The following is a 15,022-nucleotide window of genomic DNA, read 5'->3' as shown; positions in this document are numbered from 1 at the left end:
TAAAGTTATATGACAAAAATCTATAAAAGCAATATTTTGATATGACTTTATATGAATTAAATGTCTATGTAACTAAAGTAAAAATTTAAATATGTGAATATTGGTTCATACCAACTGAATCAATGCCAATTGGTTCATTGATATTCAAGCTGGCTAAAATTTCATTTTCTTTCTTCATTGTACAAAGATCAATATTTTTGTAGAGTTAGATAATTCAGTATTTGTAGAAAATGGCAAAGTTAAAGAAATCTACTGAGGAATAGATAGTAAAGAGAGTAAGAACACTGAGTCACAGATACTACATTTCCAAACTATCTTCGGTCAGTACTCTCATTTATGTAATCATGCTGTTAAGATTAAGAAAAAGCCTAGATTTCCTAAGCTAACTTAAGGCTAGATTTTGATCAACATCTCTTTCACAAGAAATTCAGAAGAGCTGCTACTAATTTAGTGTTTACCACACATGAAATGTATATTTAGGGGAAGTATTTAGAGTAAAATGGGACATAATATAGACGAAATTGCTCACTTTCATGCACACTGCTGAAGGCTCTCAACAGTCCTCTTGTAGCTCAGGCTTTGCATGATATTCATTAACAAATGCTTATTTATTTTCACTTTTTTTTTGTTATTATACAAAAGCCCAAGTCATAGGGGAAACATTCTATAGATTTCTTTGATTTCTTTTTAAAAATACAAGTATTTTTCACTACTGCAGAGGAAAGATGTATTTTCTAATAACTTAGGATATCTACTAAGTGTAATAGGCCAACAAAATTTACACTGGTATTTAGCAAATAAAATATAATCTAGATATATTGTGAAGAATTTAAAAAATCTTTCTAATCTGCTATTCTCTTTTCCATCTCTGTATTTTATTACAGAGATAGAAAACTATGTTCAGATCAAATATCTGATATTATCTCTTAATTGAGGTGGACGTTATTATTGCCATTTCCTAACGGGGTAAATTGTCAAATGACATGCACAAACAGTGACAGAGGTAGAATTAACTCATTCTCTTTAATGTGATATTTTTCTGGTGTGAGCATCAGAAACACAGAGATAAATAAAATTCTGTTCCATGTTATAAAGAGCAGAAGGGCAAAAGGCCAAGAATTAACTCTATGTTCAAGATAATATTTTTAGAAAACTTATTCTTCCCAATCCTGCTTGTGTGAGATAAAGACAGTTAAAGTTATTACATCCTCAGCTGCATTATGAGTTAAAGTAAGCTGCATGTATATAGGGAAATATGAGCATAGCTAGATAGGTGGGTGAATAGCTAGCTAGCTAGCTAGATAGAAATAAAAATGTATAAATTATGAATCTGAAACCTCCAACTCAATCATGTTAAAGAGACATAATGTAACTTCATGTTGACTATACTTCTTGTTATATTTATGTCATTTAGCATTTGTATGAACATGTTGACTGATTACATAAAAATATTAAAATCTAAGTGTTTATATGATTATACAAATTACTTTAAAAATAAATGGATAGGTGGAATGTTAGGAAACACATTCACTCTTCTTGGGACTTGATAACACATATACATGATTGAAATGCATAAGAAAGGATGATAGTTTAAAACACACATCATTTCTCTCCACTGTTCAAAGAGTTTTCAGAGCAGGACTTTGTATTATCAAACTAAAATGCTAACCATGTAAACAGGAAAATTGTTACTGATGTTTAGCCCCACCTGAAAGAATAATGAGAGGTCATTTCTTTTCAAATGGAAAAATTTATTTTTGAAACATTGTGTAGTAGGTAACAATGCATTTTTAACTTAAATTTTCTAATTCATGTTCTTCATACAGTAACATAATATTTGTTAAGGAAAAAAAGTAGGTATTTGGATAAAAGAAATTGGGAACGTAGTGAATGTGCTGATAATTTTCCAAACTATAGACAGTTTTCAAATCTTCCATATTATACCCTTAATTTACCATAAATATAAAGTAGTCTGCAATGAAAAAATACCAATCTACAAAGGAAAGATTGTTATTATAAAGATCAAGGTCAATGAATGCAAAAATAAGAGAGGAAAAAATATAGAGTAAAGGAATCCATGTTATCATTTGAGAAGAGAAAGCAACTATCAATAAAAAATAGAGGTTCTCAGTATTATTTGAACTTATCTCTCAGCCTTATCGCTGTGTTATTTGCAGGCACCAGTGGGCATCTGCCCTGAGAACTGATTATTAGAAATTTCTGCCTATTTTCTATTTTACTAATTAATTGAAGTGGTATATAAGCCCCACTCGTGGCTGAAAGTGAAGCAGAGCAAGAGAAAAGGCAAGGCTTATGAAGTAAAAAAAAGTAAATGTCTTCCCTCAAGAATTGATATTCAATTTTTTTCTGGCTCTATAATACATAAACTCAATTAATAATATTTTAATAGTGGCTACCATATCCGATTTGGAAGAACCACTTAGCACATATAACATGGTTTAGCATTCCTGTTAACAACATGTTTTAATAACACGAACAACATATCACACACAAAATTCAAGGCAAACATTTTTTCTGTATTTAAAAAGATGCTTTTGGCCAGCCTACAGTTATCATTCAGTGACAACTCTCACAGTTTGTAATTAATGAAAAAGAGAAGTTGAGAGAGAGAGAGAGATTAGCATCTGTGGTTTGATGATATTTGAGTCACAAATGTCCTGTTACTGTAACCCATTTTTCATTGTTTTCATTTTTTCATTCTTCCTCACCTTGCCCTTCATGCCCACAAGACCTTCTCATGAAATCAACAGGTTTACCATACAGTCACCTTAGTCTGTTCTCATCTTAATCAGCCGTTTCTTCTGCCTGATTGAAAGCTGGTACTGATTAAGAAAAACCACAATAAATTGCTATGTCCATCAAAGAAAAATAACTACCACTTTCTTTATAAACATTTGTATAGAAACATCACTTTCATGAAATATTCTTAAGTTTAAATATGCTTGGGTATCTCCCCTGGTTTCCGCAATTTTAATCCTGAGTTTTAAAGTCCTATCAAAGTTTCTATTCAATCAGTCCAGATTTATGCCGTTAGTTGGTAATGCTTTTGCTGCAGTACATACTTTACCTCAATATATACTGACCAAATATTTGATTTGGTTGCTCTATGTACATACTGCTTATTTTTATATATGTCCACTAATTTAGGGACATATTAACTTCATGATTGATTTTACTGAAATGGTCAACTTGAAATGGCTGAAATAATGTCTGTTAAGTAGCTTGATTTCCTTATAAAATCTGAACATTAAACTATAGTGATATCTCATATATCAGAGTATTAGTCTTCTGCCAATTTTAGATTTCAAGAACAATGCTCAGATCCCAACAGTGACCTTGAAAAGCTTCCTGGAATCACAAGACTTTTGCTTGAATTCACATACATTATCCCTATCTTAGGTTAAATGATTTTTTTTTTCAATGACAAGCAAAACAAAGAAAGACACAAACTTTCTCACCAGGAGATTTAAAGTAAGATGGAACATGAATTCTGGAGAGAGGAACAGTGACAAAATTGGTTAAATGTCACAGCTTGAAATTGGAGAAAGAAAAAAAGTATGTATCTACAAGGTATGTGCAGAGAGAAAATTAGGATGCTAGTTGTGATGACTCTGGAACATCAGAAAATTATTAACTAATTTAGTGACTTCTGATTGAGAAAGCTGGAAAATATGGTATGCTTAATATATCTTCTATCTGAAATGTTTTATACTAAAAACAGTCACTTTGGTGTTTTTAAAGAGTAAGCCCTAGAGTTTAGTGGTAGGTACTTACTTCTAAAATTTAATATGCATATAAGCCACCTTGCGATCTTGTGAGAACATGGATTCTTGTTTAGCAGACCTAGGGTTGTGAGCAAGATTCTATATTTTTAATAAACTCTGAGATGATGGTGATATGAGATGTTACTATATTTGATCTCAAAAGCTTTTTGAAATTAAACCATACTACTCATGTAAGTTGGTAAGTTTATGTTACATACAATTTGCTCCCTTTGGAAATAAGGAAATTGTATTGTAATAAGTTTTAAAATATGAAACATACAGGAGGGAACTAGATAGTAATGCATTATTCAATCTTTCAACCATATAACAAGCATGCATGAGAAACTTTTATTGAAATCTGAACTTGGTCAATACTGTATAAAATTTGAAGTGAACTACATCTATAAAACACTAAATCATACTCAATAAAATTCTGAGTTTTCTTATATTGTTTCATCTTTTTTACATCTAGAAAGAAGGCAGCACCCAAGGCAAGTTTTGGGGGCTTTTTCTGAAAGGATGTTTTGTTTTCATTTATGTTAATGGTGAAACACTGTGCTTTGTTCAATGGTGAAAAATCAAGACTGTGTTCTTTGATTAAAAAAAAAGGACCCAGGTAGTCATTTTCTGGTCTGTAATTTATGCACATAAGTATGTGCATTAAAATATTTTTAAAATAAACTGGAGCTGGGAAAAGTGAAATACTATAATACATGTGAAGCTATGGATTTATAGCTTTTATTGACATTTCACGTATTATATAAATTCATGGCCCTGCCAAATTCCTTTACACTGAATTGATAAAACATTCATGTTCAGTAACATTAAGGCAAGACTTCTTTGTTCTTACTACAGCTTCCATACTGAAATTGTGGTTCTAAATGTATAATTGCCTGTTTGACTATTTCTAACCTCAAGGAATTTTGCTCTGATGCTCCAAATAATTATTTAATATCTCAAAGGCCTACACTAACTTGCCTGTTATGTTTGGTATGGCTAAATGGTTTATAGAGAGTGTGTGTGCTAACCATGGAAAATTATAAATGCTATTTATAAGAAAGATATGACTTCAGGTGTTATTTAAAAGGTCAACATATACATATGTAAAAATTTGAAAACCTTTCCATTGGACAATAAAGAAAATAGATTCATGATTCTATATAATTTATAGACGATTCCCATTAAATATCACTTTGCAATTCAATCTTTCATTTAAAAAGTCAGGATGATATAGACAGCAACTGTATAAACCTGTTACCTGTAAAATCCTCTAATATAAATTTTTCCCATTTTTTATGAAAAGTACAATTCCATGTACCAAAACAAGTTCCATGAAGCTAGAGATGAAAAATGATCTATGTTAATCAACAAAATATAAATGATTATTTAGTAAGTTATTTATTGTTTATTAAAATGAGGAAAAAAAAGACCCAACAAAACAGCAAAATGTTTAAACGATGTTATACAGTGAATTGAGAATCTATCCAAAAAGATTTTTCTGGGAAGAATAATTAATTGATACAAATGTGAGTGCAAATCTGTCTCTTTTTAAGCTTCAAAGCCTATTGTTCAAAGTTGTAGCTTGTGTGCATGATATAAACCCCATATGTTGTTTTGTCAGTGACAATAAAAAGTGCAGTTTATTAAAAACTGAAGAAAAATTAAAATAACTTTTAAAAAAATCAGTCACAGTTTTGTCATTGGTATATGGAGATTGTTCCAGGGACCCATCCAAAGCTCCTCTTCATCTGACTGCGTGTGGTCACTATGGAATTCCACAGCCTCCTTGATGTTCTTACTATCAACCATGGACTCCTGTTCAACTGTGCTTTTTAGCCTGTTCCCCAAAGACTTCACTGCCGTACTGTCAGTTCCCATGTGGCAAGGAGCAAATGTAACCAGAGTTGGCCTTGTGTTCATTTTCTCAGTAGAAAGTGGCCCCTTTGATAATGTGTTTAGGGGGACGTTCTCCTCATGTGTCACTGCCAACTTGTCTAGTTTCTTAAAGTGTCTCCCCAGTCGAACAGGGGAAGTAACTTTTAAATTATCAGTGAGGCAGGCTCGGCGGGTTCTCACCACTGAACCATTCTGTGCGATGTATATATTGCCATTGACATTACTGTGGATATTAGGATTCTGAAGACGTGCTCTCTGACATTCAGGAGCACTGTCTTCTCCAGTTGAGCTAGTTTCATACTCTCGATCAACAACTAACTTGATCATTCTTTTTCTTGCCCACTGTCAAAAAACAAACAAAAAAAAAGAATCATTATCAAAGGAATTAAAAGGGTAAAGATTACAATGCCTGAGAAATTCACAACCTTTGACAGAAAGGTATCAAAGGTAATAACTCAAGAGGTAAAGGGGAGAATCTTATTATCAATTACTTTTCCACAAATTCTTCATTGGTTTGAGAGCTTAATAATTTCTGAAGAAGATTGCTAGATTAGAAAGCAGACATTTCAGGAAGTACTTTTATCTTTTTAAGTAAAATTATTGATCTATCATTAAAAATGTATATTGGTTATATTTAAGTATCTGATCCATTGTTTTACAGTTGCTATACTTTTCAAGAAAGTTAAGTTGAAAGGAATACCCCTGTTTATTAGTATATTCTGTTCATATTAATACTTGCATTCCTAAAATTTGAAATATATTTTTAAACTTATAATATTCTGATTCCTAATTAACCCTTCATTATTAGCCAAGCATTTTGTATAATTTAATGCATTTAATCACTTGCATCTTGGTTTTCTGGTTCATCCCATTTAAATATATGTTAAAATATCTTCCCATCCTATACAGTTTATCTTGTAATACACAAAATAGAAAATTAATGATCGTAAATTTGCCTTTAGTAAGCAGCTGGAACACAATGGAAATTTTCACAATTTTATTTTAACAATCCACATTAGAAATTACAAGGTGCAAAGGTTAAAAAGTATTTGGTTATTCTTGAAATAGTATTGCACTTTGGGGATATGTGAACTAACAACATGTTGCACTGAGTAAGCCATAATTTTGGATTTCCAGATTTATATTTCAAAATTATTATGTTATCTACCCCCCAAAATGTATAGCTATTAAAATTCATTTTTTTCTAAATCCACTTTAATTCCTATCCACCAGAGAAAGGAACTATTAATAACTTTTGTTTTTAATTTATTTCATTTAAAATCTAATATTTGAAAATGCGAGCTACAAATCTAACTGAACATGTTTATGATGTTTTTGATAATATGTTTGCCAGTTGAAATGTACATACACGCAAAAGTAGACTTGCAGAGATCTCATTTGTTGTAGCTTGTCCTAAGGATTTATGTTACAAAGATGGTATAAATACCACTGCATATATTCATAAACTCATTCCAATAGCCAGAGCATCACTGGCAATACCTAATTCCACATTGCATTAACAGAAATCACATTATGAAATATTAAATACTGAGTAGCTGATTGTATGTCTTTTGAATTACTAATAGAGAGAAGATCAACCAGATTTACCCTAATATATTATAATATGCAAATCTATTTGGATAGCATATATAGCTGCTTCTCTGGCATGCTTCTAATCTTAAGTCAGATAAAAATCATAATCAATTTCCTCCCTTCAAATGTCATTTCAGAAAATGCACAGAAGGCACTGCACGCAAGAGCACTCATCACTGCAAAACTTTCACCTACTGTGATCTCGTTTACAGTGCTGTGTTGTAACCTTCTGAGTTTGCTCCTGGAGACTTCTTGCTTGCGTACTTGCTTGGGTCATACTCTGGCACCTGAAAGCCCCAAGGACCTCCAGACTGACTTTCGCTACTACCGCTAATACTACTTGATTCTGACTCTTCCTCACTTTCAACACCTCCTTCCACTGAAGCTGATTCTGCACTGCCCTCCTCAGTGACGGCGCGAGATTGGAGGTCTGTTGGTTCTTCCACAGGGGCCAGTTCACTTTTCTGTTCTGCTGGGAATTCCTCCTCTTCTTCCACCTTCAGTTCTTCTGGCTCTTCAGCTGGCTCCTTTTTTCTACCTTTGACTTCCTTGACGTCTTCAACAACAGGCCTTCTTCTTGCAATGAAAATATTTTTCCTTGCCTTTTCCCCTTCTGACTCGGTGGATTCTGACTCTTCTGATTCAGGGGTAGAACTTTCTTCCTCCTCAGAGGGTGTCTCTGACTCAGACTCCTCTTCCGTAGTCTCAGACTCACTGAACTCGGATTCCTCTTCGCTGTATTCAGTATAGTCACTTGAGGATTCCTCCTCTGATTCTACCGTGCTTTCTGTAGCTTCATCTTGGTCCAGAGTTAGTTTCAAATAATCTTTATCTTCTTCCTCAAGGCGTCGCTGCCACTCTTCCTCCTCAAGGTCAATGATGCCTCTTCTATCAGCCAGTCCTCTAACTTTCTTAAAAATCATGGGGAATATCCTGGCTCTCTTCCATGTTGTGTATGTTGGTTCAGCTGGGGGTGGCTTTTCAATAGTGACAACTACTTCTTCCTCCTCACTAGGCTCTCTAATTTCAACTTTTGGTTTGACTTTCTTTGCCTTTTCCTGAAAATCATGAAAATGCAATTGAAGTGTCAGCTGGGGAAAGGTTATGCTATGACCTTGTCCTATATAAGTTAAAGAGGAGTGAATCTACAGGGCAATAGCTTCATGCAAATTATAAAACTGTTTTTAGAGAACAATCATACCATTCCCTACTGTTTATCTGACTGCATATAGACAGAAGATGGTCAAGGATATAACCACTGTAGCTTATACATTATACTACCAAAATTTAAGGTTTTCTTACTTTTTCTTATTCAAAATTTATTTCTCACCTTAGATCAAAAGAGAAAGAAATAAATTAATCATTTCCTCTTCTCTCTCCCATTCTTAGACTTTGAATAGTGTTATACATTTGCTTTAACAAAATTTTAACCCATCTGGAAATTATGATAGCTTATCTGAATAGCTAATGAAATATTTGACTATTTTTAAAATGTTGACCAGAGTAAAACTACAGTGACATTAATTTTTTTGTTGTTTTGTTTTAAATATCTGAATCAGTATTCCAAATGAGGGCTTCCCAGGAGGCAGTAGTGGTAAAGAATCTGCTTGTCAATGCAGGAGATGCAAGTAACTCTGGTTTGATCCCTGGGTTGGGAAGATCTCTTGGAGTAGGAAATAGTAACCTGTTTCAGTATTCTTGTCTGGGAAATTTCATGGACAGAGGAGCTTAGCAGGCTACAGTGCATGGGACTGCAAAGAGTCACACACGACTGAGTGAGCACAGCACATTCCAAGTGAATATTTCAGGCAAAGTATATGGATTTGATATAAATGAATTTGTGGCAATTTAGACTTAAATGACATAATTCCATTAAGAATACTGGTGATACTTTATTTTTCTCTTATAATTAAAAGATGGAGATTGTACTTTTAATCATTTTTAGGTTTGCTAGACTATGTGGGAGCATTTTATTTTGCAAAATATTTTTTAACCTATTTGATTATAATATTACCATTATGGAATAACATTTAGAATTTTTTATTTTGGTTTTATTTCAAATTACTATTTTATATAATAAATTAAGTTTATATATAAATTGATGTCCTTCTATAGACAAGACAATGGAATGGCAAGTGTTATTAAATTTCTATGGAAAACAGGTACTAAATGAATAGGATTTTTGATATCTGAAACATTTTGTAGGCTGCTATTCAAATAGGGCTAAAAATATTCTTCTTGGAAGGTTAAGATAAAGTCACTCAGTCTTGTCTGACTCTTTGTGACCCCATGGACTGTTGCCTACCAGGCTCCTCAGTCCATGGGATTGTCCAGGCAAGAATACTGGAGTGGGTTGCCATTTCCTTGGAATGTTAACATTACATAATACATTATAGCAGTTACCTCTTCCTCCTCATATTCCTCTTCAGCTTCACCAACCACCTCACCATATTCCTCTGGTCCAGCCGGTGGTAACAAACGACGACGGCTTCCATATTGAGGCATTTCATACCTGTAACAGAAACTTACAACTTTAAACATTTCTTCGTGTGATCTGTATAACTATGATTGATCTCTGTTTCCTTCTTTTTCTTCACCGATAAATCACCAGACTGGTACACTAGTTACAAAACCATAGGGAAAGAACTATAACCTGAGGACCAGTGACTTTTGCCATAAGGTACCCTGGAGTAACAAGAAAAGGAAATTAATCTTAAAATTTCAGTTTGAAGTTTTAGGAGAGATAAGTGTGAAGAGAAAGGAATATTTTTCTTAAACTGAACAATTTAAGGCACCAAACAAGGTCTTTCTGAAAGGTAGCTTATTCAGAACACAAACTCTAAGTTTAAATTTCTGCTTCAAATATGATATTGGATCATATTTATTTTGCTCTACTGTAGAAAACAGTTAACTTATGTCTGTAGAGATGACTTTTGAAATGCTCATTTCTGGATTCTAAACTGTGTTTTCTTATGAATTTCTCTTGGGCAAATCTTGAGGCTGACTGGTTAGATAAAATGTTAAATATCTCATATGAAAGAAATGGTGAGTTCAGGAATTGAGCAAATATGTTTGACTTCTATTCCTCATTTAAATAATTTGAACAATTTTATTGCATTTTTCAAATTGTAGTCAATATCAATATAAACATCAAAACAGAATTCAATATAGAAAAAATGGTTAAACTTGATTGAAGCTAAAACTAGATACATCACTCATTTTCAAACATGAAATGGATGAAATGACACTTATAAAATGCTAATAATAATAATCCCTTAATAACACCTTATTATTCATAAAATATTAAGATACTGGATAAAAAATCTGAAGATGTACCCATGCTCATAACTGTAATAATCTTGTCCATATTCCTGGCCAGGATCAATTCCAGACTCCATGGATAACTCCTATTATTCAAAGAGAGAAATCACATTTGAAAATAAATTCTTATCACATTTCAGCTCAAAGTTTGTTTTCCCAACCTAGTGTTCGATGACTCTCAAAATGCTGCTGACAAAATAACTTTAGTTACAAATGTTAAACATACTCAAACATATATATATAGTCTGTAGCTATTTTACACAAAATTAATTTATGTTATTAGAACTGGGGAGGGGGAAAGTAAAGTTTTTTGAATGGTAAATCTTTTAAAGATTACAGAGAAGCATATATCGTTCATTTTTAGATATTTTTTAAAACTATCAATAGACAGTTAATAGTTCAACCTTTTTAACATATTATTAGTAGACTTTAGCCATGAAGAAAATTATAACATTATCTGTTTCATCATTGTTTCATCATCCTAATAACATTTTTACACTATCAAGAGCTCTTCGGTTCGTCAAAAGCTATTCTTAAGAAAGAATTTGAAAATAATCATTTATATATTAATAAAAATGTGCTAATATGTGACATATCTTCAAGGATGATAATTATGAATTTAATTATTTTTCCTAAAAAAAAAAAGAAAGAAAGGAAAGAAATTTGTCAGACCACAGGCCTTTTCAAGGTTTCCAATTCTAAATTCCAGACTCTACTGATTTTTGTCATTCTACACTTAATGGACAGATATTTTTTCCTGAGTCATACATATAAAATTAGCTTCAAATAACTATTAAATTCAGTTTCACTAAATTTCTCTTTTCATTTCTATGTTAACATTTGAATAAGTTGAACTGTCAAGGTTTTACCAAATTAATTGTCAATGAAGTAAGAAAAGGGAAGAAGAGTTTAGGTATCCACAGGAAAACCAGTGGAATATTATTTCTAATATCATATACTATTTACAAGAACTAATTTTGTTGATCCACATATAATATGTCAGGAAAACAAGTCCTCTGGGGATGCTAATGTATTACTTAAAAGTGTGGATATTCACAGCCTGCATGATTGAAAGGGAGCTAGCCTTCATTTGTGCTTTGTTTGGCAAACATCATTTTAAAAAAGTGATTAGTTACCCAATTTATAATCAGAAAATGCTATTAAAAATCTGGATTTTTGATTTCTTTCCAAAAATATAAAGATGACAGTGGGCTCATATTTTTATATGTCATGATTTAGTTGGCGGTATTTTCCCTACAGCAGTCATGTTATTTCCTGGTCACTGCTGCGTTCTCAACCAGACTGTTTCACAACTGCACTCACAGCCGCAATAGGATGCCCCATTACTCTCTCTTCTACATTGAATAAACTCTATTTACTTACATTACCTCTCTAGATTTTTATGAGCTTGCAACCCCTCTACTAAATGTACTGTCTGTTGACTTTGCAGTTAAAATACTTGGTGAATTAATTGCAAAGGAATCCAGTTTTGATGTTAAAATGGATTCAGTTTACTCATAAGAAAGTTAAAAGGAATATGTGTGTGTGTGTGTTTGTGTATATCAGCAATACCATGTTGGGTAAGGGACATGGCACAACTGGAACTCTCATGTTCTGGAGATTATGAATTAGCAAAACCATCTGGGAAAGGTTTGGGAATAATATTGAAGGAAAATATACATATGTTTTTTCACAGAAATTCAATTTAACTTAGTCTATGTTCCCAATATAAATATGTAAAATTGTGCATGAAAATACATAATTTATAACAGCCCCAAACTGGAACTGATACCTAAGGCCATGAGATAAACACACGGCTACATCACAGAATAGAGATGAATCTTCCTCACAGAATGATGAGCAAAAGAAGTCAGGTACAAAATGAAACATATGATTTGATGTTATCCTGCTTCTATAAACTTCAAAAACAGACAAACCAATTTGGGTGTTGCCAGTTAGGTGAAAATTTTTCTATTAGCAATAATCACACTTTGGATAAACCTCATTTGGCTACTGACAAATGGCTATATTTAGAAAAAGAACGCCTGCCATTTGTGATGACAACATGAAATGGATCTTGAAGGCATTATACTCAGTGAAACAAGTCAGGCATACAAAACTATATGGTATTACTTATATTTGGAATCTGAAAACAATAGAAAACAAATTAAAAACTAAATTCACAGGAACAGTAGAAAAATGATTACTGAGTGGAGGAAATGATGAAAGGTTTGTGAAAGTGCACAACTTTTAGCTATAAGGTGTGTAAGGTCAAGCATCAAACGTAAAACATGGTGACCACAGTTATAATGCTATACTGTATGATTGACATTTGCGGAGGGGGTACAACTTAAATGATCTCACAAAAAAATAATGAGTAAAAATATAAGATAAATATGTGAGGACAGATATGTTAGTCCTTTTTACAGGGTATGCATGCATGTGTGTGTGCTCAGTCATGTCCTACTCTTTGAGACCCCATGGACTATAGCCTGCCAGGCTCTTCTGTCCATTGGATTTTTCAGGCAAGAATACTGGAGTGGGTTACCATTTCCTCCTTCAGGGGAGCTTCCCAACCCAGGGATCCAACATGCATCTCTTGCAACTCCTGCATTGGCAAGCGGATTGTCTACCACTGAGCCACCTGGGAAGTCCTTTCACAGTGTATACATATATCAAAACACTAGAATGTACATTTGAAATATTTTACAATTTAATTTATCACTTATACCTTGATAAAGCCAAAATTATCTATACGTATTGAATCCTCCTGCCAATGCAGCAGATGCCGGTTTGGTTTCTGGGTTGCAAAGATCCCCTGGAGAAGAAAATGACATCCAATTCTAGTATTCTTGCCTGGGAAATCCTATGGACAAAGGAGCCTGGTGGGCTATGGTTCATGGGGTCACAAAGAGTTGGGCACAATTTAGTGACTAAACAACACAAACAGCTAAACTTGGAAACAAAAGCTAGGTGAGTGTGAGTGAAAGGAGAAACAATATCTAAGTGTTAATGTGGAGGGCTTCAGCATGAGTCCTCTGTAAAAGTTTATTTCTCAGCACAATATAATTTTAAATCTGTATTTTTATTTCAAAAATGTTTATTACAGGAAAAAGTTGTGAGATGAAGTCAATTCAGACCAATAAGAAACTGGGACAAAGTTAAAATCTAAATTTGAATTATTAAAATTAAATATTTAAAAAAAACTGATTAATACTGATAGGCTTAGACTTTTGAGGCATTCAAAATCCAATGTAATTATACTAGTTTAAATGAAGCCAAAAGGTCTCAGAAGTAATACTTAACTTCTTGGCCAATGCACATTTAATCTAATGCATGGGAAGACTGAGCAAAGACTGCCAAATGATTCTGAAGTTGAAACCTAAATGTCCATAAATGGAAGAATGTATTGACATGAAGAAAATGTGGTACCTACATATAAAGGAGTATTTTTCAGTCTTAAAAAAAAAAGGAATTCTTGTCATTTGCTACCACATTGATGAAATAAGCCAGTCACAGAAGGACACATCCAACATGATTCCACTTACACAAGGTATCTAAAATAGCCAGTCTTATAGAAACAGAAAGGAAAATGATGATTGCCAGGGGATGGCAAAAGTGTTAGTGGCTCAGCCGTGTTCTACTCTTTGCAACCCCATGGACTGTAGCCTGCCAGGCTCCTCTGTCCTAGGAATTCTCAAGGCAAGAATACTGGAATGGGTTGCCATTTGCCTTCTCCAGGGGATCTTCCCAACTCAGGGATCAAATCCAAGTCTCTGGCATTGCAAGCAGATTCTTTACCATCTGAGTCACCAGGGAAGCCCCAGGCAGGAGATGGCGATGGGGGCAAATGTGAAGTTGCTATTTAGCAGATATTAAGTTTCAGTTAAGCACAATGAAAAAGTTTAGAGATTGCTATACAGCATTGAACTTATAGTTGACAATACTGTATTGTGCACTTAAAAGAGGAAAGATTTCAAAGTATGTGATCTTATGACAATTAAAAACAAAGAAAAGTTTTTTAACTTGAATTTTAATAGCTTTTAGCAATAATGAAAAATATTTATGGAAATATATGCTACTGGAGGGACTTCCCAGGTAGCACTTGTGGTAAAAGAATCTGCCTGCGAATGCAGGAGCTGCAGGAGATGAGGGTTGGATCACTGGATAAGGAAGATACCCTGGGGAAAGAAATTACAACTTCTGTATTCTTGCCTTGCTAATCTTATATACAGAGGATCCTGGCTACAGTATATGAGGTCACAAAGAATTGGCCATGATTGAAGCAACTGAGTACAATGTGACTAAGTGGATTTCAAATTTTAAAAGAATCAATTTTCTTTACAAACACTTACTTCTCTTTTTTCTTGACTGGTAAATAAAACTCAGGTCTTATTAGTTAAATATATATATCTGGCATCAAATGA

General features: G+C 33.3%; 1 protein-coding gene across 5 annotated transcripts in view; it reads right to left on the bottom strand.

The window, feature by feature from the left end:
* Positions 1 to 5,170: 5,170 nt before the first annotated feature.
* PCDH15 (protocadherin related 15) overlaps positions 5,171 to 15,022 on the bottom strand; it is a 1,084,160-nt gene continuing 1,074,308 nt past the window's right edge. For 2 of the 5 annotated variants that reach the window (XM_069567843.1, XM_069567842.1), the window contains 3 exons: positions 10,611 to 10,681; positions 9,678 to 9,786; positions 5,171 to 6,023 (listed from right to left, as the gene is read on the bottom strand). In XM_069567843.1, the coding sequence (XP_069423944.1) occupies positions 5,472 to 6,023; positions 9,678 to 9,786; positions 10,611 to 10,681 (732 nt within the window). In that variant the 3' untranslated portion in view covers positions 5,171 to 5,471. Of the gene's footprint in view, positions 6,024 to 7,471; positions 8,333 to 9,677; positions 9,787 to 10,610; positions 10,682 to 15,022 lie in introns of those variants that run through there. The other 3 variants (XM_069567841.1, XM_069567840.1, XM_069567839.1) reach the window with 3 other exon arrangements.

Source organism: Ovis canadensis, chromosome 22 (genome assembly GCF_042477335.2).
Source record: "Ovis canadensis isolate MfBH-ARS-UI-01 breed Bighorn chromosome 22, ARS-UI_OviCan_v2, whole genome shotgun sequence".
Lineage (NCBI taxonomy): Eukaryota > Metazoa > Chordata > Mammalia > Artiodactyla > Bovidae > Ovis > Ovis canadensis.
The sequence above is the reverse complement of the archived record's forward strand: the minus strand, read 5'-3'. Positions and strand labels throughout refer to the sequence as shown.